The sequence below is a fragment of the Ambystoma mexicanum genome, chromosome 11 (genome assembly GCF_040938575.1).
Source record: "Ambystoma mexicanum isolate Mex_15411 chromosome 11, UKY_AmexF1_1, whole genome shotgun sequence".
In the NCBI taxonomy this organism is placed as follows: Eukaryota; Metazoa; Chordata; class Amphibia; order Caudata; family Ambystomatidae; genus Ambystoma; species Ambystoma mexicanum.
The window spans coordinates 564,385,379-564,409,016 of NC_090934.1; the positions used below are offsets into that span (position 1 = coordinate 564,385,379).

Genomic DNA, 23,638 nt, shown 5'->3' on the forward strand with positions numbered 1-23,638 from the left:
AGAAGAGAGAGGCTTCAAGACCCTCAGAGAAAAGCTCTTGACCCTCATTTGGGGCATAGATCTAGGCCAGAGAGTATAGCTGGCCCATAAGCATACCTTTTACGCCAATTAATTGGCCCCCTGGGTCTCTGATTGTGTCCCGCTCCTCAAATTGAATGCCTCTTGCTATTAGAACCGCTGACCCCCCTCTTTTGGTGCCTCCTGAGGCCAGAAACTGTTTGGAAAAGTCTCTATTTCGGAGGCGGTTGAAATCAAATCCTCTGGGAGAAAGTGGGTCTCCTGAAGCAATGTCACTGTACCCTCCAAATCCTTCAGGCGTTTCAGGATGGACTTCCATTTCATGGGAGAGTTCAGACCTCTGACATTTAATGAAATGAAGTTTAGTGTTTGATGGGGGGGGTCTATGGGTCCTCCTCCTTCCCCGAAGACAGGAGGGGGAGGGGTGTCGGGAGTGTGTTGGCTGCCATACCAGACCTGAGAATGTCTTCCTTAGTGCTCCAACCAAAATGTTAAACCCATAACTCAAAAATATTAACAAACCAAGTCCAAACCATGGACTCCAAACGTTCCAGATGCCAAAAACTGTCAGAATCGTACCCCATGGGAACATAGGTGTCACTCGCCTTGAGGTTAGGCTTGGCCTGTGCGAAGCCCATCTTTTGCTTCGCATGCTAGTTACCCATGTTTTAAGTGTTCTGGATCTGGGAACAGCCACCTGGGGCCTTTCTCTGTTGGTTGAATCCTGTATTTCAGGTATGTGAAGGAAATGTATTTGCCTTCCAACCCCTCTGGATTTTTGACCATGCTGGGTGCCTCTCTCTCGGTGCAAGGCTACCTGCCCCCACGAGAGCATCCCAGGGGGAAATAAGGGGGGGGGGGCTGTCTCGTTTATCTGGAGAGGACCTATTCAAGATTTCCTCTGCATCCTCTAGGTGTGAGATCGATCGAGATACCCCTTTGTAGGAAAATTGTAATACCGTAGGGAATAGCCAACAATATCTGATCTTCTGGTCCCTTAGGAAGAGAGTTAGGGGATGGAGGGATCTCAGTTTTTGCATTGTTGCCGTAGCCAGGTCCTGAAAGATCTGGAGGGGGGAGATTTGGAATGATAGTTCATCTCGAATGCAGCCGACCGTCAGGATTTCCTGCTTCGTCGTATAGAAGTGGACTCTGGTAATGACATCTGGTGGCTATTCAGAGTCCAGACCCCTGCTGGTGCGCAACCTATGAGTATGATCCAGAAGCAGCTGAGACTTCTCCAGGTGTGGTAGGAGGGATTGGAACAGGTCCCCTGTGTATTTGGCCAGATCTCAGTCTTGAATTGATGAGGAAACCCCTCTAATCCGGAGGTTATTTCTCCAGGCCCTGTTTTCCAGGTCCTCCTGTTTATACTCAAATCTCGTTCTTGTCAGACAGGGCCCGGGTCTGCTGGTGTACCTCCAGAAGGGAAGCTGCCTGCTCTCGAGATTGCTCCTCGATTTCCCCCTGTCTCTGTTCCAGTTCTGTTACTCTTTGGTCTGTGTGCTCAATTTTGGAGGTCAACTCTGTCATGCAGCTACGGAATTCGGTTTTGATGTTGAGCATAAATGCCTGGATATCCTCTATGGTAGCCAGTTGTCCAGGTAGGCCAGGGGAGCCTTGAGGTGGGGACTTCATTGCTTCAGACTTCTTCATTCTCCTAGCCGGAAGCAGCATGGTTGTGATGTCCCCACTTTTCGGGGCTTTGGCCTGTTTGAACATGATGGTGGGCCGCTATCTGAGAGGGTCCATAAAAAAAAAGATAGCTGAATCTGTATGGTGTTCTCGTTTCTAGGGGTCCAATACGGGTGCAGATGGGGTGAGATGGTACTTATCGTGTCAAGGTCCAGGGCTCCAGGGCTAGGATGTGGATAGCAGCGAGCCCATGGGTCAGTGGGGAACCCGATCCCTCGTAGGTAGCTTGTTGGGAAGTCTAACTCCAGGGGTGCAGGTGGATTGTTCCCTCTACCTCACCTCCTTCCCCGCTGGCAGGGGGTCATTCCTGTCTATTCAGTTATGGTGGCAAGGAGCCAGCGCCAACGACCACTGTTCCTGGATCTTAGAAGGGCGAGCTTGTTCACCCAAAAGCTAGCCCCCAAAGTAAGGTAAGAAGAGCTCACTGACCTCTTTGTGCTCCACTCCTATAGCAGAGTGTGAGAAGTTGCCTGAGGGAGAGACCGGTTCCAGGCTAATCAGCTATGGCAACAGGGGGCTTGCACTGTGATTCGCAGAGCCTAGCTGTATCACTAGGCGCCGTCTTCCAAGCCTTGAAAAGTTTAGATTTCCGGGGTTTGGTGCTTTCTATGACTCCACATCTATCTGGGGGTGTGAGTACCTCGTAACCTTCACTGCGGTGGAGGGGGTGTTCACCTCACTCGATGCCAGGTGGTGTGCTGCAGTCCATTCAGTAGTGTAGTTTGGGTGTGGGCTCTCTTTGCCGCGTCATTCGTTCCGCCCGGGGAGAGCCACAGGCCTTGGGAGACCACCGTAGTTGCAGATTGCGGGGAACCGTTGCGTACAGTCTGGAAGGCCGGAGACGTGCTGGGGAGAGCGCCGCTCCAATCCAGTGTCTGGTGTCAGGCGTGGGGCTGCGAGATTGTCACGGCCGATTTTATGGACAGGAACTATAGGTGAGACGGGGTGTCCGGCTGGGTGCTTCCAATGCGTGTAGGGACACGCAGCTGGTCTCCGACGTATGCGGAGCTCCAACTTACCCGGACTCTTCGCATTGGCTGAGCTGCCTGTCCCTCACTCGCCTGATCGTTGGCCCTCACGGGGAGGGTGATCACTGCATTACGTCCTCCGGGCTGATGGTGCTTTACTTGGGGGGGGTTGCTGCTGGGTAAGCCCAGCAGGCCGTCCCTCACCCGCTGGGCACCGGAGGCTCCTCTCTCAGGTGTTCTTTCTTATTGCAGCGCCATCTTGGAAGGACGCTTCCGAACTCTGCTGCACTGCCGCCTCGAGATTCTAGCCAGTCTCGGGGAGGCTAGAACTTATTCAAGCTGAGGATAGCTTCTCCGTCCATTCCGTTGATACTTCTCTTCAGCACTTCAGCATCAAGGAGAAAGTACTCTTTTATCACATTACAACGGGCTACACACGGAGGCCATCAGCAGAGCTGCCACATCGGTGGCACTGCTGGCCTTGCTCCCCCCCAACATTGTTATTTTTAAAAGACCACGGAAGATCTCTCCAAGTTTTAACTGGTCGCTACTCAAACAAACAGTGCCCTTAGTAAAAGAAGTTACCTACTTAGGCTTTAAGTTACGGCCCATTCAAACGTTGAACCATCTGGAATCCGATATGGAATATCAACTGAGCTAACTCTCTATATGAGAATATGCTTTTCGATCTGAAACGGGGCTCAAGTTCTGTCTGGTTCAGTTGGATACATATGTTTGTAAGATCCTGCAACTGTGTGATCGTTCACTGAATGTCTTAATTGTAAATCCAGTGGGCGTCAAGTTGGCTATGTCACAAATTGACTGGATTTTAACTATAACACAAATGCATGGTTTGAATATCTTTAGACCTCTGTCGATTTATGACAAACCAAGAGGTTTTTTGTCTTTACTATTTGATTAATACAGGGAAAATCCAGTCGATTCGTGACATGTCCCTGCCTAGAGCCACTCCGTGCTCTCTCTGCAATGAGATGGTAGTTCAATCTCTATACCATTTGTTGATTGTTTGTAGGGGGCATTGGGCAACTGCGAGCTAGCTCTTTGGGCAGGTTTGTGGATAATCTGAACTGGTTGCCATCAGACTCATTTTGGGAAAGTCTTAAAGCTTGCCACGAAACAAGCATGACTAGTTTTGAAAGTTCTGCGAGTTTTAGGTTTAATAACAAAAAATAAATGTATTTGGTTTTCATTGCTTTGTCATGAAATGTATTGTTCTATGCACTTTTAATGTATGTAAGTGTGAAAAGGCGCATGTTCGGCTATATCACAATAATGCAAAAAAATAGAAATGCAGGGTCCCGGACTCGGCTCCCAGGTGCCTCAGGTCGCAGCCTTCTCTAAACTCAAGTGGTTGTAAAGACTGGAGGGGGGGTTTCTGTACTCCTGCCTTCTATATGGCAGAGTAGAAGCACAGAGCACCCCAGCCAAGGTTCTCTATAGGCTAGCAGTAGACAAGCAACCAAGGCTTAAGCTCTCAGGAGGTGATTTAGGCTGGTTCTTAAGTACAGTGTAGTCCCCAAGCGCCCCACAAAGGAATGTCCACAAACTATGTTATGTGCTAACACTGTTCTTTATATAAAAATAAGGTTCAATATATATATATATATATATATACACTCAAATAATAACACACTTTGTGCTTTGGCAAATCTAATATGGCAAATACATACAATGTCTATGTGGTACCACACTTAGTTATTGTCTCCTTTAAAATGCATCAACTGCTGACAGTTCTAGTGGCATACAAATCAAACAGTAATGTGTATCAGCATAGGATATAGGAAGGAAGACAAGCTAGTTTAAACAATGGCAGAATACTTTGTCCAACTACCAAAACACAGTTCTGTGTGAGGATACTCCCACCTGTGCAACCTGTAATAAAGAGTGTTAACAAGCCCAGTCCATTAATGTTAAAATAGTCTTGTTTCCTGGTTAAAAATGTTTCACTAACCCAATGTACCCGATTTAGCAGAGTTTCTTCGACGGTTCGTCGACGAATCCCTCGAGGGCGGACTCCCTTTAAAGCAGGAGCCACAGGGCGTCCAGAGTCCTCGAAGAGTGTGAACCCTGGCTTTGAGATTCGTCGATGACGAGTTTGGCGCTGCAAAGATTACTCAGTGAAGAATAGACCTGCCAGTGGGCGTCTGGTGTCAGCGTCGACAATCTGGACTCAACCACGGCTGGATTTCGGATCTTCACTTGTCGGCGTCTTTGTTGACTTTGGGTGGTGAGAAACCCACTGGCGAATTCTTCTCGATCGTTGATGACCTCAACTTTCTCCGGCGGGACAAAGTGCTTGACAGTGATGGCAAGGGAGCCCTTAGTTAAAAATGTTCTCAGGCAAAGGTAGAGCATTGCTGCTCCGGTCGTCTAGCAACACGACGTCAAGCTGTCCCCGCTTCTGGGCAACATGACTCGACTGGCTTCCAGCGATTACGGAAATCATCCGGACCCCGGTCGGCGGCAATGGACTTTGATGGCCTCGATGTCCGGGTGCTTTACTTCGAGATTCTCAGTAAACCCTTTCTCCGGTCGACAGCCTTCAGAACTGGCTTCTAGGGTACCTTGATGAAGATCAGCTTCTGCACAATGTTCCCTCGTAGCTCGGGGAGAGGTCTCCTAGCCAGGTCCTCTCTCAGACTCGACAGCTTTCGGATTTTGTCGAAGGAAAGTAGTAGCAATTCTTCTTCTTCCAGCTGGGCTTCAAGGATGAGCAGCTTCAAGTTTCAACTTCAGCTTCTGAACAATATTGGTAAGTGAGAGGTCCCCAGATATACACACTGTTCCCTCATTCACACTGCTGAGCCAAGCTCAGTCAGCCAGTCCGTCAGAAGGGCATTCATGCTGGCAGGCAGCCAATCAGGCTCACAGTGCATTCTGGCCATTCACTTCCACCCAGACACCAAAACAAGGAATGTGGATTGTGGCAAACACCCAGCCTTTCAGCACACCACACTGCATTCCTGTCAGTTTCAGACAGGGCTGTCTCATTCTTTGTGTGACACACACAGATACCAGACACCCATAACATGAAGTGCATATTGGTCACACACTCCATTCACACAGGTCACACCCCAAGGTTGTACCCACAACATAGTCACTGGGAAGGTTCCAGCCAGTCTGGCCAGGACTTCCCCACTGTACCATATATGGTTCTTCCACCCAACAGCCAGTCAGGGGAAGGGACAGAGTCAGGGCTTCCCAGGACTTTGTGAAAACAAAGTAATAGGTAATAGAAACCAAGAGGCCACAGGGGCCATCTTGATTTCCATCAGGAATCCACTGTTTCCTATGGCAGGGCCTTGGTATCCCAAAATGGAGGATACCCGGAGCACTTGTGAAATTCAGCATGGAGCTGCCACCAGCCCATACCCTGCTCTGTGGGCCACACAGGTGCCCAAAACATACTCTAGGGGTACAGGGTTGTACCCCCACCCATGGGTGTCATAAGGCTATCCCAAGGGGCTCTGTTCACCACAACCAAAAAGAGGAAGTGCTGCACTGCCAGGAGTCCCACATGGACTCCTGTGCAGAAAACAACACAGAACACACATAAGGGGGTACAGGACAAAGACATGGAAGCCCTGTCCCTCCAATGCATTTCCAGCATCATAGTGGTGTTGGCTGCCTCCAGGAAGCCCTCGTCCAATCCAACTTCCTCTTCCATGGTGCCACCAGACCAGAAGGGCAAGAAGATAGATGCGGTTGACAATAGCATCATCTACACTGCAGCTTCCATCGTCAAGCCCGCTAGTGCCCCCGCCATCATGTCTAGTTAAGACGGGGAGCTTTTGTACAAGCTTGGGCCGATATTGTATTTCCTGCCAGACAACAAGAAGGCCGAGGCCTTGGCCCTGTTCCAGGAGGGTGAGGTGGCTGTGGATCACGCCATCATGGTGGTGCTGGACATGGCGTACTCCGGGTTCCACCAGATAGATAATGGTGTGGCCCTTTGGCTCCAGGGATGGCTGAAGGCCACGAACCTCCGAGCAGACATGCAGTCCTTTCGATGGAGACAACCAGTTTGGGAAGGCAGTAAATGAGACGATCCAGGCTATCAGGACTGACACAGAGATGGCATTCTCTGTGGGGACCCTGCAGCAAAGGAGATAGTCTTTTTGTTCCCCAAGAGGAAAGGATCTCCAGCTCCTCCAAGACGAACACTACCCCTTATCGTCCACCATCCAGGAAGCCTACAGGGGCCGCTCGCAGGCCTATAGCAGCGGAGGCCGGCGTTGTCTGCAGGCCAGGGCACAGACGTCCAAGCAGGCCTGAACCGGCCGCAGACTTGAGCCCCCATTTTCGCACCGCCATGGTAGGTCGACAATCGAACTTTATTGAACAGTGGAAGCAGATCACCAGAGGCAAATGGGTGCTGGATGTTCTTCAGCAAGGGCACGCCTTGGAGTTTCAACACAGGTGCCATTGCATTCCTCCTGTGGCGTGCCAAAAACTGCACATGGCTCAACTGTTGCAGGATGTTCAAGCCATGTTTCAAAAAAGAGGCGATGGAGCCTGTCCCTCAGCAACTCGGGGGCTCTGGTGTGTACTCCAGATATTTTCTGGTACAGAAGAAGTCAGGAGGGTGGGCAGCAATCCTAGACGCCTCAACAAATACTAAAGTACCAGAAGTTAAGGATGGTCATGTTTCAGCACATGCTCAACCAGCTGACAGAAGGGGAATTTCTGGCAACTCTGGACCTGGAGAACGTATACTTTCACATCCCCAGTCATGGTAAACATCGCAAGTTCGAGTTTTGTGGTCCAGGGACGGCACTACCAGTTCAAGGCCTTGTCCTTCGGCCTCAATCCAGCTACAAGAGTGTTCACAAAGTGCCTGTCCCCGGTGGCAGCACATCTAAGCCCCAAAGGCATCCACGTCTACCCTTATCTGCACGAGTGGCTCATTCGCTCACGCTATCACGGGCTGGCGACCAAGCACATAGCTGAGACCCTAACCCTCCTGACAGCTCTCAGATTCTCCATCAATTATCCAAAGTCCTGCGTGGCGCCATCGCAGAACGCTCTGTTCCTAGGCGCTTGCCTCAACATGGTGCATGCCTGACGACCCCCACGTAGGATACGGTTGAGGCCATCCCAGGGAAAGTTCAGTGGCTGTCAGCAATGTCCATCGCAACGTACGCTCCATCAAATCGCTGTTGGACATGTCCTCTTGCATCCATCCCGTGCCCTTTTGCAGGCTCCAAATGAGGCCAGTTGGCATCAGTGTATGGCACTTGTACGGACAAGATCACCCTCACTCAGGTATTCCGGCAGACTACGGGGTGCATTCACATCTCACTCAAGGATCTCCTTTTCGGACCCACCTGTACCAGGCCACGGTTACCACGGATGACTCCCTGGAAGGCTGAGGAGCCCACACAGGGCAATCTTACGCCAGAGGTGTCTGGCTCCCACAGGAGAAGGACCTCCACATAAAAGTCCTGGAGCTCCGAGCAGTCTTCTGGGCCCTCAAGTCGTTACAACCTCAGCTGCGAGGGAAGGTGGTGCGGGCCTTCACGGTCAACACCACCACCATGTTCTACATCCGGAAACAGGGGACATGCTCCCCTGCTCTCTCCCTGGAAGCCCATTGCCTGTGGCGCTCGGCCATTCTTCAGGACATGTTTCTTGTCCCCTTGCACCGGATGGGCACCAAGAATACCATTGCAGACTCGTTCAGCAGGGAGTTGTGGCACTGCCACGAGTGGGGAACTTCAGCAGGCGCAAGTATCCCTTCTCTTCAGCAAGTGGGGTCACTCCCAGATCAATCCCAGAGTGACGGCGGCAAACTTCAAGTGCAGGAGATTTGCCAGCAGGTATCCTCAGCCTAGGAACCTGGGGGATGCATTCTCGTTCCCGTGGGAAGGGCTCTCCCTCTATGCCTTCCTGCAGATTCCGCTCCTGTTACGTGTGATGAACACAATCAGACGTTGCCATTATAGAGTGATCCTCATTGCTCTGTCATGGCCACAACAGATCTGGTACCCGGACCTGCTCCATCTGTCAGTGACACCATCCATCCGGCTCTCTCCACTTCCTGATCTTCTTTCCAGAGAAAACAGAACATTACTGCACCACGACCCAGTGTCCCTGAGCTTAAAAGCCTGGCTCCAGCAGCACTAGAGTTAGGGCACTATTCCCTGCTACTGGAGTGCAAAAAGATCCTGGCCAAGGCCAGAGCTTCCTCTACGTTGTCTTGTAACAGCCACAAATGGAAGCGCTTCACAGTGTGGTGCAGGACTCAGAAGATTACGCTTCAATGGATAACAGCTCTGCAGCTTCTCCCGTACCTGCTTTCGCTGGCCACGGCTGGCCTGGCTCACGCCTCTATCAAGGTTCATCTAACTGCCACATCCCGGTACACTGGGGCGCCTGGCAAGCCCTCTCTTTGGTCGGACAGACTTGTCAAGGAGATCCTCAAAGGCCTCTTCAGGACTTTTCCGCCAGTGAAAGCTCCTGCCCCAGCTTGGGAGCTCAACGTGGTTTTGACTAAACTCATGGGCCTTGGTTTGAACCGTTGCATTGGGCCCCTCTGAGGTTTCTCTGTGAATGACTGCTTTCCAGGTGGCCATCACCTCGACCAGGTGATTTGGGGATATACAGGCCCTCTCCTGCAAGCAGCCGTACTTGACCTTCCGCGCCACAAGGGTGGTGCTGCAGACCCATCCCACCTTTATGCTGAAGATTCACTTGGAGTTCCACCTCAACTAGCCTTTGGTTCCGCCAGTTTTCTTTCCGAACCCTTCTACGCCTGCTGAAAATGTATTGCATTCTCTCGACATTGCTCATGCCTTGAAGTTTTATGTGGCAAGCATGAAGGATTATTGGAAGACTTCTCAAGTTTTTGACAATTTTGGACCTGTGGGTCACAGGAAGGCCCCGTCTAAGGCTTCCATATCCAGGTGCCTCTATGGCTGTATCATGTATTGTCATCGTGTGGCCAACAGACATCTTCCAGGCCGGCAGGGAGCCCATTCCACCAGAGCCACCGCAGCAACGGTGGAGTTTCTCTCTGGTGTTCCCCTGCTCAACATCTGCAGGGCTGCTACCTGGGTGGGCCAAACGGTACTATGCAACCTGTTTACTTGGGGTAAGTGTACTGCTTCTGTTGAGCCTTGCCACCTCCTGTGGTTGTGTATATGTACTGCTGTGTAATCTTATTCATGAGCATGTGAATCCATGCAAGACCCCATGCTGGAGAAGGAACAACCCGGAACTCCTGTTCTCCAGCATGGGTCTTGCATGGATTCACATGAGAACCCTCCCTCCGTCCTCTCTGTGGCTTTTCATGGTTCATACTGCCACTTTACATGCTCTACCAAATTTAAAGATGGCCACCAGGGATGCAGTTTAGGAGGACGAGTGTCATTGGCTGGGGAAGTATGACCCGAATGACAATGATTGTTTATAGAGGAGACCAGCAATTTTCAGTCTAAAGCGAAACTGCTTTCTTTTTTACTGAGGATTCCCAGCCTGACGACGGGGACTATTCATGACCAAGTGAATCCATGCAAGAGCCGTGCTGGAGAACAGAAGTTACAGGTAACTAATTGGTTCCTTATGGGGCATCCTGGCCAAGAGCACTGAATAGCACTGTATGTCCCTTTGAGACGATTAACTATGAAGCACATTGCCAACTATCTTTATTGTCCGCCTGTATGCGGCTGTGGTTTTTGGGGGGCCTTTTGCACAGTTTGCATAAACTGAGCTGAAATTGTTAGCCCATGAGAAACTTCAGTACTGCTCATTTTGCACAAACTGTAAGCTGGACTTGTTGTATTAAACAATATCAGGAGGCTCGAAGATGAATCAAATGAATTGCATGTGGATTGTGGTTTTTAGTTTTTTATTACAGAACTCTGCAGTTCCAGCTGGATTTAAAGACTCCTTTTCTGCCAGAAGGTGGAAGTGGGGGGTGAGGGCTTTTGATTCCGTCCCAAGCCACTGGGTCCCCAGGGACCTTTAACAACTGCACTTCATATTGCCCACTGGCCTTAATATTGGTGTTTTGTTGTTGTTGTATTTTTGTGATGTTTTAATTATCTTGAACTAGTTTAGTAATTTTAACAGCTCTTAATATATGTAAACATTTGTATTCTAAGTTTGCTCGGAAAGTACCTGAGGTTCGCAGTTGGCGGTTCTCATTATCAGTTTAGAGTTCTGCATTCGGGCTGACCTCCACCCTAGGGCATTCACCAAACTGATGGCGGTGGTGGCAGCAAGTCTCAGGAAAGGGGGGATTCACTTCTACTCCTACCTGGACAATTGGCTGATCATGGTACATTGTCCTGAACAAGTCCTGGATCATCTCAGCGTGACCTGCCACTCACTCTGCAGACTGGGCTTCTCCCTCAATTACAAGAAGTCTCACATGATACCATCTCAAAAGCTCCAATTCATCAGGCTGTACTGGATACATCCTTGGGAAAGACCTCGCCACCCGCGTTGAGGGCTTAACACATTCTGCAGATGTTTACCAAATTTCAGAGTGCCCAGCGTCTCCCTGCCTTTGACTTCTTGAGGTTGCTCGGCCTCATGGCATCCTCCATTTTCCTGGTGCCAGAGGCTTGCCTGAGGATGAGATCCCTCCAATGGGCTCTCAGGACACAGTGGTCTCAATTCTCGGGCGACATGTCAGACCTACTTCAGGTTCCAAACAGGGTCGCAGAGGACCCCTTGTGGTGGGCCTGCAAGGATAACATTCTGAAGGGAGAACCTTTTTGGCAACCATGGCCAGAGATCATGGTAGTGACGGACGCCTAACTCATGGGGTGGGGAGCCTATGCTAATGATCTGACAATCAGCGGTCGTTGGTCTCCATCGGAGTCCAAACTACACATCAGTCTTTTGGAGCTGAGGGCAATCCGAGTAGCGCTGAAGGCGTTTCTACCCTCTTTATGGGGAAAGAATGTCCAGATAATGATGGACAAGACAGTGGCCATGTACTACCTCAACAAGAGAGGAGGAGTAGGGTCACTACCACTGTGCAGAGAGGCAATGCAGCTCTGGTTCTGGGCAATAGAAGAAGGAATCTCTCCATCAGCAGTTCACCTAGCCGGAGAGAAGAACACAGCGCCAGACGTTCTGAGCAGACAGAGCACAGCCTCCCACGAGTGGGAACTAGCTCAGGAAGTCCTTCAAGAGATCTACATCCTTTGTGCAACCCCTCAAGTGGATCTGTCCGCGAACAGTGTCAGCCGGAAGTGCAAACTGTTTTGCTCCAGGGAATTTCCCCCAAGGGGAGCTCTAGAAGACGTGTTCGTGGTGGACTGGGAGTTTCCACTCCTGTACGTGTCTCCTCCAGTCCCCGTCATTCCTCATGTGATCAGGAGGTTCCGAAATTTTGGCAAATCCATGATCCTAATTGCCCCGGATTGGGAATGGAGGATGTGGTACCCGGACCTTCTGGACATGTCCATTTGCCCTCCAATATGTCTTCCACAATGAGAGGACCTTCTCTCGCAAGAGGAGGGTCGGGTTCTCCATCCAGAGGTCAAGACAATCTGCCTTCACACATGCTTTAAGAGAGGCCGAGGTACATGGATTGAGACCTCCCAGATGACGTAATGGAGATTTTGCTTTTGGCTAGAAGGCCAACAAAGAAGTCTTTGAACCCCTGCCGTTGGAACAAATTATGCAGCTAGTGCAGGGATAAGAATGTGGATCCTTTTCTATGCGAAACACTGGAGGTGTTATCTTTTCTGTAGCTTTTGGCCAATTTTGGGCTCCAGGTTGGAACCATTAAAGGTTATTTAGCGGTGCTTCCCATCTTCAAGCGTTGGTTGGAACAAAAATTTTAAAATACCTTTGGTAATACAATTTCTAAAGGGACTCTCTAATGTGTTCCCACCATCTCTTTTTCAGGTTCCCGTTTGGGATCTTAATCTTGTTTTGAAATTTCTCATGTGTGCACCATTTGAACCACTACATTCATGTTCTTTAAGACTACTAGCATTCAAAAACATCTTGTTAGTAGCGTTAACATCAGTCCTTAGGGTGAGTGAGTTGCAGGCACTATCTTTTAAACCACCTTTAGCGTTTTTTTTTTAAATAAGGGCAAGGCCATCCTTAAGGTCAAACCTTCATTCCTACCTAAGATTATATCAGATTGGCATCTGGGACAAAAGTTAGTGTTATCTACTTTTTACCCACCACCTCATCCTGGCAAGGAAGCGGAAAGGTTACACAGAAATGCCCTGAGAATGGCTCCGAGTTTCTACATTTCAAGGATGTCAAGGTTTTGTCTAAATGACCAACTGTTTATAGGATATTCTGGTCATAGACTGGGCCAGGCTGTGACTGAACAAACCTTGTTCAGATGGAGTAGTTTAGCTATAACCGAAAGCTATAAACAGGCCAGGAAAGATCCCCCAGACCGATTGAGAGCTCATTCCAGTAGGGGTATGGCTGCTACTTCTGCTCTGCAAAGAGGGATTCCAATGCAAAATAGTTGTGAGACAGTCACTTGGTCTACCATACACACTTTTACAAAGCCTTACTGCCTTGATTCCACCTTAAGTCAGGATGGAAGCTTTGGGAAAGCAGTCCTTCATTCGGTTCATAACAACCCTTGATGACAAATTTCGTACTCCTCCGCCAAAACTAATACTGCTTTGGGAGTCGATCATAGATGAGGAATATGTGGTACGACACAATCCATTAGAAGAACAAGTTACTTAACCTTGGTAACGTTCTTTCGACTGGATGTTCCTCCCACGTATTCCTCATCGCTCCTCCCAGCCTACCCCGCAGTAGAATTTCCATGTTATTCCAGTTTACGCTCCTTCAGAGTCTAGTATGGTCTAAACCACATTAACGCTGGTCGCTCTACTGTAAGAAAAACACGGAAAAACAGAACTGAAGCCTACGGGTGCTGCGTGTTCCATATATACCTTCAATGACATCATTCTCAAGACAGAGGCCCTCGAGGGACATCTAGTCAACCGCATCAACGCACAACGCCCTCTGCTGAAATACATTTCCCAAGCAGCTGAAGCTGGATATAGGAGATCTCAATCTTTGATGAGAAATACCTGGGAGGAACATCCAGACGAAAGAACATTATCAGGGGTAATTAACTTGTTCTTCTTGGGTTCTGTCCAGAGCCCACATAGAGAATAACCAATATGGTCCTTTCCTAATCCCAAGAGTAAGAGACCGTGAAGAAGGACAACACAGATTTAACAAACCCACCCTTTTGCGCACTGAAGTGAACAAAAAACTGGCATCCAGTAAAAAATAAAAGGTGCACACAAGCACACACCAAACGTATAACATGTGGTTACCACTGCCACCAATCTGTGTCTAATGCCCCTAGTGTGGGATAAATGCTCATGCAGTCAAAATAAATCCCCTACACTACCACTATCCATATGGGAGGTGGTAGTGCTATAGCGTTGACTTAAATGGGGATGTGCACCCAGTGAATAGTGCTCCCAAATCAAAATGGGCGTGAGGTTGAAAAAGACCTCACTCCTAAACAATCTGGTCAGAGTTTGAAAACAGTCAGCAGCCATGCTGTTAATTCCCATTGAAATAAATGGGGAAAGGTGAAAAAGAAAAATATTTCCTAACAATGATAGCGATCGGAAGAAAGGAAGCTGAAGGATAGTTGAAAAGAAATATTGGAAAGGAAAAGAAAGCACAATCAGTAGAAATAAGTGCCTCTTATTGTTGTATATAGATCCCTGCAAATATCAGGTTAGTGTTATACTTTATAACTGGGGCCATGGGAGCATGCAAGGCAGTGGGTCAGATGGCAGCCCTCAGGAGTCAACTGGGGGTTAATATTATGTTCTCTAAAGTGTAACAGGTAATTACTTCAATGATTTAAAATAAAATATGTCATGACTTTTCACCTTTAAGTTCTCCTCTGGCAGCTGGAATGCTGCTCTGTGCTTGGTTGAGCAATAGCCACTGTGGTGAATCCAGTGACGTCATCACTCCCTCTTCGGGGAAGTACTCTTTCCATGTGGCCAGGGAAGGGCAGCTGCTACTTGATCCCGACCCTGGGGGTGGCTGCCTGAGGAAGGATCACATGGGGGGGAGACAACCTTCATGGGATGGAAGGAGACTCTTTGGCAGGAACCTAGTATCCCCTTTCAACTCAGGCTATGACACTCACTCTTTAAATCTGCCAACCTGTATTGCATATTATGACTTAGAACCCGTTCCCCCACTCAGTATGGACTTTTTTCCATTTTCCTTATGTAAAGACTGAGACGAGAAAGATCGCTGGAGTAATGCAGAGCACTGAACTAGTTACACGCTGTAGTTGTTGGAAGAATCCGATAGGTGCTGGGATATTCAAAAGCCCTGCACTGCAAAAAGGTGGAGATCGAGGGGAAGCAGATCCACTTGGCTCGATGGGGGTCGGGGAACAAAGCAGATGACAGCCGGAGAAGGGAGCAGGCCAGAGGTTTACTGGCTGTCGCAAGAGGTTGGAAGGAAGGTACGCTATTCAAGAGCCTGTAGCGTGAGACTCTGTGAGAAGGAGGCCACAGTGAAGCAGGTACCGAAGAGCTGACAGAACGCTGTCAGCAAGATAAGGCTCCCTGGCGAAGGAAGCAATGACCGCAGAGAACGCAGAAGCTGCTGCAAGAGACCGGTGAGCCCAAGCAAGAGAAGTGGGACACCGGGGCGCTTCGTAGCGGAGACCGTGCAGCATGCAGAAGCGGTGTGAAAGTGAACCCAAGTAAGGGAACAGGAATGCTGAAAGTATTAAGAAGGGAAACCAGTTAAGAGGGGTTGAAGACCAAAAGGATAATTGAGCGAAGTGGGCATTTATTGAAGAAGACCTGGCAGGTGAGTATATGAGACAACAGGTGGCGTGCCTGGAACCCACACCCGAAAGTGTATGTTGTAAAAGCCCTGACAGGAGAGTACACCAGGCAATGAGATTGTGAGTCTGAGACCCGCACCAAAATAAAAAAAGTGAACATTGTAAAAGCACAAGGGAAGACTCATACTCCCTTGGTGTAACCTACTATGAATGCCCTGGCAAGAGAGTATACCAGACACTGAAAAAGTGTGAGAACACACAGGAAGACTCATACCCCTTTGGTGCAGATATACAAAGAAGCCATGGCAGGAGTGTATACAAGGCATAGGAGAATGGTGAAAAGTACAGAGTGAAAGTTGTGAAAGCCTGGCAAGAGTACACCAGGCAATGCGAATGTACTGTAAGAGCTGGGAAGAGGGAGAGTGACCTCTTAAGATTGTGGAACCGATAGGGGAAGGGAAGCCTACCCCCTTAGCAAGAAACATGAGTACATTGTGTAATCAAGGATTGCAGAGAATCCCCTGAGTTTGTCATCTAGGCGAAGGGAGCCATACCCCCTTGATTGGAGAACTATATAAGTCAAAAGCTGAGAAACTCGGGGGCAGGGAGCCCCCGCTTGAGACTTGTGGACCTTTGATTATTTTTTCTTTTGTACCCTTTTGGAACTTTGTGTTGGAACTGTGGAAGGAAGCACCTTCAACCAGCTGAAAGACTGTATCCCTTTTTCACATTTTCTTAGGTTTAGAATGTAAGGGTCAGGTTAGGATTTCGGACCAGGACGATTTTGGACATTCTGGCCTTGACATCCTTTAGTTTTGTTGCGGCACGGAAACCCCTCATAGTGATAGGGCGAGGTAAGTCTTTCTCCAACCCTCTTTTCTTTTGATAAAGGTTTATAGCAATTAACACAATGCCCTTGTGTCTGTGTCTTACTCTTGATTCCTTACAGCACTGACACATAAAAAAACAACTGCAAATGATTACATGTACAACAGTGCTGTCATTTTCTTATTAAAGGTATGTAGTTTTGTCACTACTATACGGTAATAAGTGTCACGGTGGTAGAGGGGAGGGGTGGGTCGAAGGGAGCTCAGGCCCCGCTCATAAGATTTTTGGTCCTGAGTACCAGGAACGGTTCTGTTTTATGAATATCCCAAAAAATCAGACCGCCAGGCATGAACGGGTTGATCGCCTGCTGAATAAAATTAGTCACTGGTTAAGGCATAGGAGGGGGTGTCTATCGTTGATTCACAGTGACCTAGTTTCCTGTGAGAGACTAGTAAGTCCGCAGAGGGTTGATGCCATTAAAGTTTGGGTAAAGGATTTGCGTTACGTAAAGGGTCTCCTGGAAATGGAGCAACGGGCCCTTCCCCCCCTGCTCACCTACAGATCTTATTAGAATGTCGCCCCCCAAATGGTTATTCAGTTCCCAGCCGGGTGGGATGGGGCATGTACTTAGCGGCCCGATTGGACCTTATCACATACCACAGTCCCGTCTTGGGCAGGCACCCACTACCCGGCCTCATGCCAGGAGCCCGCTTGGACCCCATTGTATGCCAGGAGTTCAGCACCAGTCTCGCAAGCTTACCAACCCGGTTATGTATTGGGAGTCGCCCAGGGGGAACGGAAAGCTGGAGAAGGCCGGCTAGTGAAGTCTGCCAGAGCAGTGTGGCGATACAGCAGCGTCTCGTTTGCCTCAGTGTAAACCAGAGGTGGGGTCATAGCACTTGAAGTGTTGGGCACCCCGAGCAAGGTTGGAGTTGCATTTCTTCTGCTCTCACCCGGGAAGTGGACGACAGGGTGCTGCGAGCAAATCCAACCCAAGGTGTGGTAGAGTTCCCACCAGACACATTGCACGGGGTGCGGGTCCTATCCTGGAACATAGCTGGGGTCGACAAACATCTTATTGACGAGGACTGGCGTTTGTTCATTAGGGGGTTTGAGGTGGTTTTGCTGCAGGAAACCTGGGCCCTGAAATCAACAATTCTGGAGGGGTTATGCATCCGTTTTTGTACCTGCACTCAAAGGACAAAAGGGACGCCCGTTCGGGGGCCTGGTGATCTGGGCCAAGGACTCCTTTTGCAAAGCTGTCACAGTGCTGGGTATGCATACTCCCGATGTATTGGCCCTGGACTTGGAATTGTGAGATAACACCCCTGTCTTAGTTGTTAATTTTTACAGCAGGGCCTTGGTTAATCTTAGGGTGTGTAATGGATGTTTTGCGGGTGACCGCCCTGCAGCGCATACTTTTGACAATGGTCAGTCGTCTAGCAAAATTGATTATATGTTTGTCAATCTGGAGGCCTGCAGATTTATGGAGGCATTTGAAATCACCAGGAGGGTGGAGAGCGACCACCACCCCCTATGTATGACGGTGAGTAAGGATTTCTGGGGGGATATAGGAGGGAGTAAGGGCACCCAAGATGACATAACACTTACCCCTGATTTATTGGACCAGGCCAGAAAGAATGTGAGGTGGGGTCGCTTGGACCTGAAAGGGGTTCTCCCGCAGGTGTATGCTGCAATTTCCATGTTCTCAAGGACTTTAAAAGGTCAGACCCGAGCGATGCTGCAGTCTTGATTAAGTTCCATGAGGAAATCATGGGGACAGTAGGAGCCTATTGTTCTAAACCTGCGAGAAACGCATATAAACCTAGGGAGAAAGCCACACCCTGGTACGACAGGGAGTGTCGGGAAGCCAAGGGGCGCCTTATAGCTGCTTCTAAGTGTAAAGGGCCCCTGAGATACGTTGTGGTTAGACAGGCAAGATCTGCTTATCGCATGTTTTTGAGCGAGAAGGAAAGGGGCTGGCACTTGGAGCTATGGGGGATCTCCTGGAAGCAATTACCAGTGGGGATTCTAGGGGATTTTGGTCCAAGATGGGGGGGGGTGTACACCGGGGGAGCCAAACCCAGCTGTATGGTTTAATTCCAGAATCAGCATGGGCAGATTTTTATGGTACCCTTTACTGCGAGGACCCCAGGACTTAGATGGAGTTCTGCACGATTGCCCTTTGCTGGCCCCGGCTCTACCTCTATCTCCCATAATTCTCACAGAGGCACAGGTGGAGCGTGCGTTGGCACGCCAGAAGCTGGGCAAGGCCTGGGCCCAGAGAGAGACCCAGGAATGAGTCTTCAATGTGGGTGCCCTATTTGACCAAGTTATATAACGCTTTGTTGGCCAGCACCATGGTCCTGGGGTCTTGGACTGGTGCTGAAATAGTCCCAATACATAATACGTGACCCGGTCAACTTTAGACCGATTTCCTTGCTGGATGCTGGGCGGAAGACGTTTGCCAGGGAACATTTATTCCACTTGGATGAGTGGGTATTGAGCTCCGGTGTAATTGATCGTCAGGCGGGATTTTGTGAGGGCCTGAGCATGATAGACCAAACTCTTGAGCTGCGCTTGATCTGCGAAAAGTATTCTGTTCTGAGAAAAGTCAGTGTCCATGCTGTGTTTGTGGATCTCCGGACCGCTTTTGATACGGTCCCATGGGCACGTTTGTGGAAGGTCCTGGAGGAACTTCCCATCCCTGTGGCTCTGCTTTCAGCAATTCAGAGTCTTTACACAGAGAACTCGGCGGTCGTCTGCGGGAGCCAAGAGGGAAGCACTTCCTGTAGTATTGCTATACAGAATGGAGCCCGCCAGGGATGTGTGTTGGCAACGAGGGTGTTCTGCATTTTCATTAAAGACATTTTGAAGAGATTGTTGGCCGCCTATACTGACGCCCCTTTGCCAGAATGCGACAAGTTTCCTGCATTGTTGTTTGCTGATGATGCTGTACTCCTCACTCTCGCGCCGGCTGGTATGTACAAACAACTGGAGATTTTTGTGTCTTTCGCAAAGAAGAATGGGCTTGCCTTCAATATCACTAAAACCAAGGCTATGATCTTCAATTCCAATTCCAAGAAGAAGCACAAGCCCTTATCGCTCTTTGTAGAGGGGGGTGCAATTGAGCCGGTTCAGTCCTATGATTATCTAGATCTGAGAGTTATGGCATCATGCAGTTGGAAAATGCAGGTTAAGAAGGACAACCTCACCTTGGCTAGATATAGCGGGGCCCTCACTAGATTCACCAACGAAGTTAGGAATGGGGCAGTGCGGGTCTCGCTGGAGGCCTACAGAGCACAAGCACACCAGGCAGCATTGTTTGGGGCAGAACTATGGGGCACGTGGAGACCATGTCCCTTGCAGTGGCTGAGACATTTCTGAAGAATATCCTTGGGTTGCCCACTGCGGCCCAAACATCCCAGTGCTTTTGGAAACCTGGATTGGAGGGGTTTGAGATGATCTGTAAGTTACGCCCAGTCCTTTACTAGGCTTGCCGCTGGTCTAATCCTCACCTTCGTAAATACAATGTTACAGTTACAGATGTTTTGTCCCAGCAGGGCGGCAGCTCATTAAAGTGGGTTGCCCATGTGAAAGGATATCTGGGTTTGCTGGGTTTGGAGGATTACTGGTCAAATCCCTCAATCATCACACCGGTTGCAAAGGAAGCAATCAAGAGCGCAGCACGGGCAAAGGCGCGGGAGGACATCCGGGGAAGGTCCAGGGCTTCTGAGCATCTGGCCGGATATCTTTCCATAAATACACGGGCCGATTGTGAAGAATACCTGAACTATGTCTCGCCCAGGTGGGAAAGAGCATTATATTTAAAGTTCCGTATTGGAATCTTACCGACTGCTGTATTTCGGCATAGATGGAATATTGCTGTTTCCGCGTCATGTATCCTTTGTGGTGAGTCTGAAGAGACGGTACAACACCATTTGTTACTCTGTCCGGCCACCATGCTTCTGAGGAAGCTCTCCCTGAAACCCCTATTCTTAAGCCATGGATGTAGGTCCCTAGTTGGTGCTATGGCAATTTGCCTGGACACTTCAGATAAGGAGGCTGTGCTTGTCACTACAAGTTATCTGAGCTGGGCAAGAAAAATGTATATGAGGAAGGCTAAGTTGCTGAATAGTGCTATTGGGTAAAGACATCTTTCTGTACAAGCTGCTGTTGTCTGTATAATGTTGACCTGTTTTTAGTTGACTTTAAGGTAAAGCAATGATTTTGTAATTTTCGTGGAGTAATTATGAGTTAAGCGATTGTGACAATGTAACTAATGTGTTTTTTAACTTTTTTGTGAACTGCTTTTATCACTATTGTGTCGAAATAAAGCAAAACAAGTAAAGTAAAGAATATGATTTGCAGTGGTTTTACAGGGATATTGCAAGCTGCCATGTATATTCTGGTAGAAAGAGTGAAAAGTAAAGGCAGTGGAGAAGCAGAAAAGGAATATCCATGCTCCTAAGGAAAGTTTCACTAGAGCTTCGGCCTCTTTCTGCTGTAAAACAGGGGAAGGGTGGCTTAAGGATTGATGGGTAGACATTACTACAGTGGATAAAGTGTTCTAGTTAGCATTTGTCAGTGTCTCTAAAGTCTTACATACATTGGTTGCAAAAGACACTTACAAAATCTCCTGTGTGTGAAATGTATAGTTTAAAATGTATATTTAATAATGATTGAAATAGGCTGACATCTTGTTGAATTGCATATGTGATCTTGTAATAACAACTTTTAATACAGGTTGCATATGATGTAGAGGAGGAATGCCAGCCTGTGAGGTTTATACAGGTGTGTTATTTGACAACTCCAGAGTGGTGATAGCCAGAGGTGACCCTTTTTGCAGTGGTGTTCGTCATGCACACAATTTGGGGATGGGTGCACATGTTTGATGGTGTGCCATTTCTGTTGGCCATTTCTTTTTACTTACATGGTGATGTGAATATGATTTACAATAACAAAATTAACTATTACATTTGTGCACTGTGTAAAAACAACTTTACAGACTTAGCCAGTAAAATTCTATTTGAATGATATTGTTTCGGTACGGGTGGTGCCAAATGTGATCACTAATGAGTTCAAAGCCACTTCGGGAAATCCTTAGTTTTTCATATTCATTCCTCTCCGTTCTAGTCAGCCATAGTATTCAGTTGTTTTTGCACAGTGTTAAGTAGTTTGTGTTTTGTGTTTGTGGTATTAAGTAAATGTCCTCTTGTTATACACAGTGGTAGTGTGAACTTCACTTGAAAAAATGTGATCATATCCAGTACTTTAGCTGTTAATGTTTTTATTTGAAATATTATGCAATTTAATAATTGAACAATAACTAGTAAGACAACATAACACAGTGGCAGGGGATGCATTTTCAGTTGAATAGGCAGCTAATTTGTGGATTGTGAGTTGATGAATACCCACAATCAGACAGTGTTGCATTTTAAGTGACATTATGTATACTTTGTGAGTTATTGCATAGTAGCTTAATCATATTTGCAGAGTTACCCATCACTATTTATATGCAAATTCTAGAAAAACATAACCGGATCAGGGTGCATTAGGACACACAATTATATGGGTTTCTGTGAGGTAATGAGTGATCTTACTTCTTCAGGGCAGTTTCGCAACTTCAATAAACTTATCATGTTATTTCTTATGGCAGAACGACAATGAGCGGTTGCAGACCCAGCTGATGCAGCTGCGTGCACAGTTCAGTCGAGAAGTAGAGTTGCAGCAGTCTCTCAGTGCCAGCCTGAATGAGCAACTCAAAGGGTAATCATTTTATACGTAGCTTTATATTTTTTATTTACTTTGCAATGGTTACCTTTCATCACTATGCCAAGATTACAATGGGCCTCATTACGATTTTGGCGGTAGCCATACCGATCGGGTCCGGGATCTCAGAATGGGGAATTACCGGGCCATTCCGAGTTCAGAGGGCCCGGTAATTCCTCCCTCCAGGAACCCGGGCCCGGACCTTCCCCATTCCCATTTCAGCCCCCATAGGGCTGAATGGGGATGGGAGAGGGAGCAAAGAACGGGCCGATTACGAGCGGCCCGTTGTTTGCTCCTTCTTCCCCTCGCGGGACCCGCTCTGCACACCTGGTAAAACCAGACGTGCAGAGCGGGTCCTGCGAGGGGACCTCGTAATGTGGCGGAATGGTGTTAACGGGTCTGCATCCTTTTGCGGCACCCGTTAACCCATTCCGCCACAGTTGTAATGAGGCCCAATGTATTGTAAACTTGACCTATGCAAGAATTTCAAATTCAATTTCAGATGAATTTTAGTTTGCAGTATGTCTCAACTGTAAAATTGTTGACTTGTTTTTCTTTCACATCTTTTTATTGTTTTTTTAAACACCTCAATGCTATATCAACAGCAAAATGCTATGTCATTCACCACTAATATTTGTCAACCTGGTCCCTCTCCCACACCACCATGCTCAGTTCAGGTGCTTGAAAACAGATTGATCCTGTGTTTACGTGCTAAAGCTAAAATGGGTTGACGTATTTAAAGTAGCAAAGTAGTCACCATTGTTCATAGTGAAAGCTCAGATACGTATGGGTGTGCACATTGATGCCCCACCTCTTAGCTCATGTTGTTCTTAGGGAGTCAGTCCCTCCTAATAGTTCAGCAGTCCAAAAGCTTGAAGCCTCGTAGGGTGTGCGCGGTCGCTATTACTCATCTGTACATGACCTAAAAATGTATCCCCATATAGTAAACAAAAATTGGCAAAGCCAATAGTTTGGCCGTTTACTGCTATTCTTTGCATTTTGCATTTATAGGTGCAATGGTGCAAGGAGGAGAGTGCAGAGTTTCAAAGGAGGATGCGATAAGGGATGTGAGTGTGCAATAGAATGAGAAGGAAGGAGAATGGAGCAAGGGAGGAAACGATTGAGAGAGGGTGCCATCATTAATGAGCAAGAGGGAAATAGGAGTGAGAAAGTTGGAGAGTGCGAGGGTAAAAAAATAAAGCAAGTGTGTGAGATGCAGGATGAGGGGGTAGAGATGGATTTCTATATAGAGATGGATGGATGGGTGGGGGTAGAGAGAGTGGGGGTAAGAGGTGGGAGAGAGTGGTGGGGATTTTGTGGTGGTAGAGAGAGTGGAGGTAGGGTGAGTGGATGGGGTAGGATGGTTGGGGGAGGATTGGTGGGTGTAGGATGGATAGGTGGAATAGAGGGGGTTGAAGTTAGGGTGATTTGGTATGAAGTGGTGGTACAATGGGTGGAGTTAGGGTGGGTGGGTGGGGGTTGAGAGTGGAGGTAGGGTTGGTAGTGAGAGTGGCGGTTGGGTGGGTTTTTTGGGTAGAGAGAATGGAGGTTG

General features: G+C 48.3%; 1 protein-coding gene across 4 annotated transcripts in view; it reads left to right on the forward strand.

The window, feature by feature from the left end:
• The window catches only part of LOC138503575 (golgin subfamily B member 1-like), a 1,546,163-nt gene that overhangs the window by 896,328 nt on the left and 626,197 nt on the right, over positions 1–23,638 (forward strand). For 3 of the 4 annotated variants that reach the window (XM_069623402.1, XM_069623404.1, XM_069623403.1), the window contains exons 18-19: positions 21,061–21,108; positions 21,974–22,083. In XM_069623402.1, the coding sequence (XP_069479503.1) occupies positions 21,061–21,108; positions 21,974–22,083 (158 nt within the window). The remainder of the gene's footprint in view (positions 1–21,060; positions 21,109–21,973; positions 22,084–23,638) is intronic. The other variant, XM_069623405.1, reaches the window with a different exon arrangement.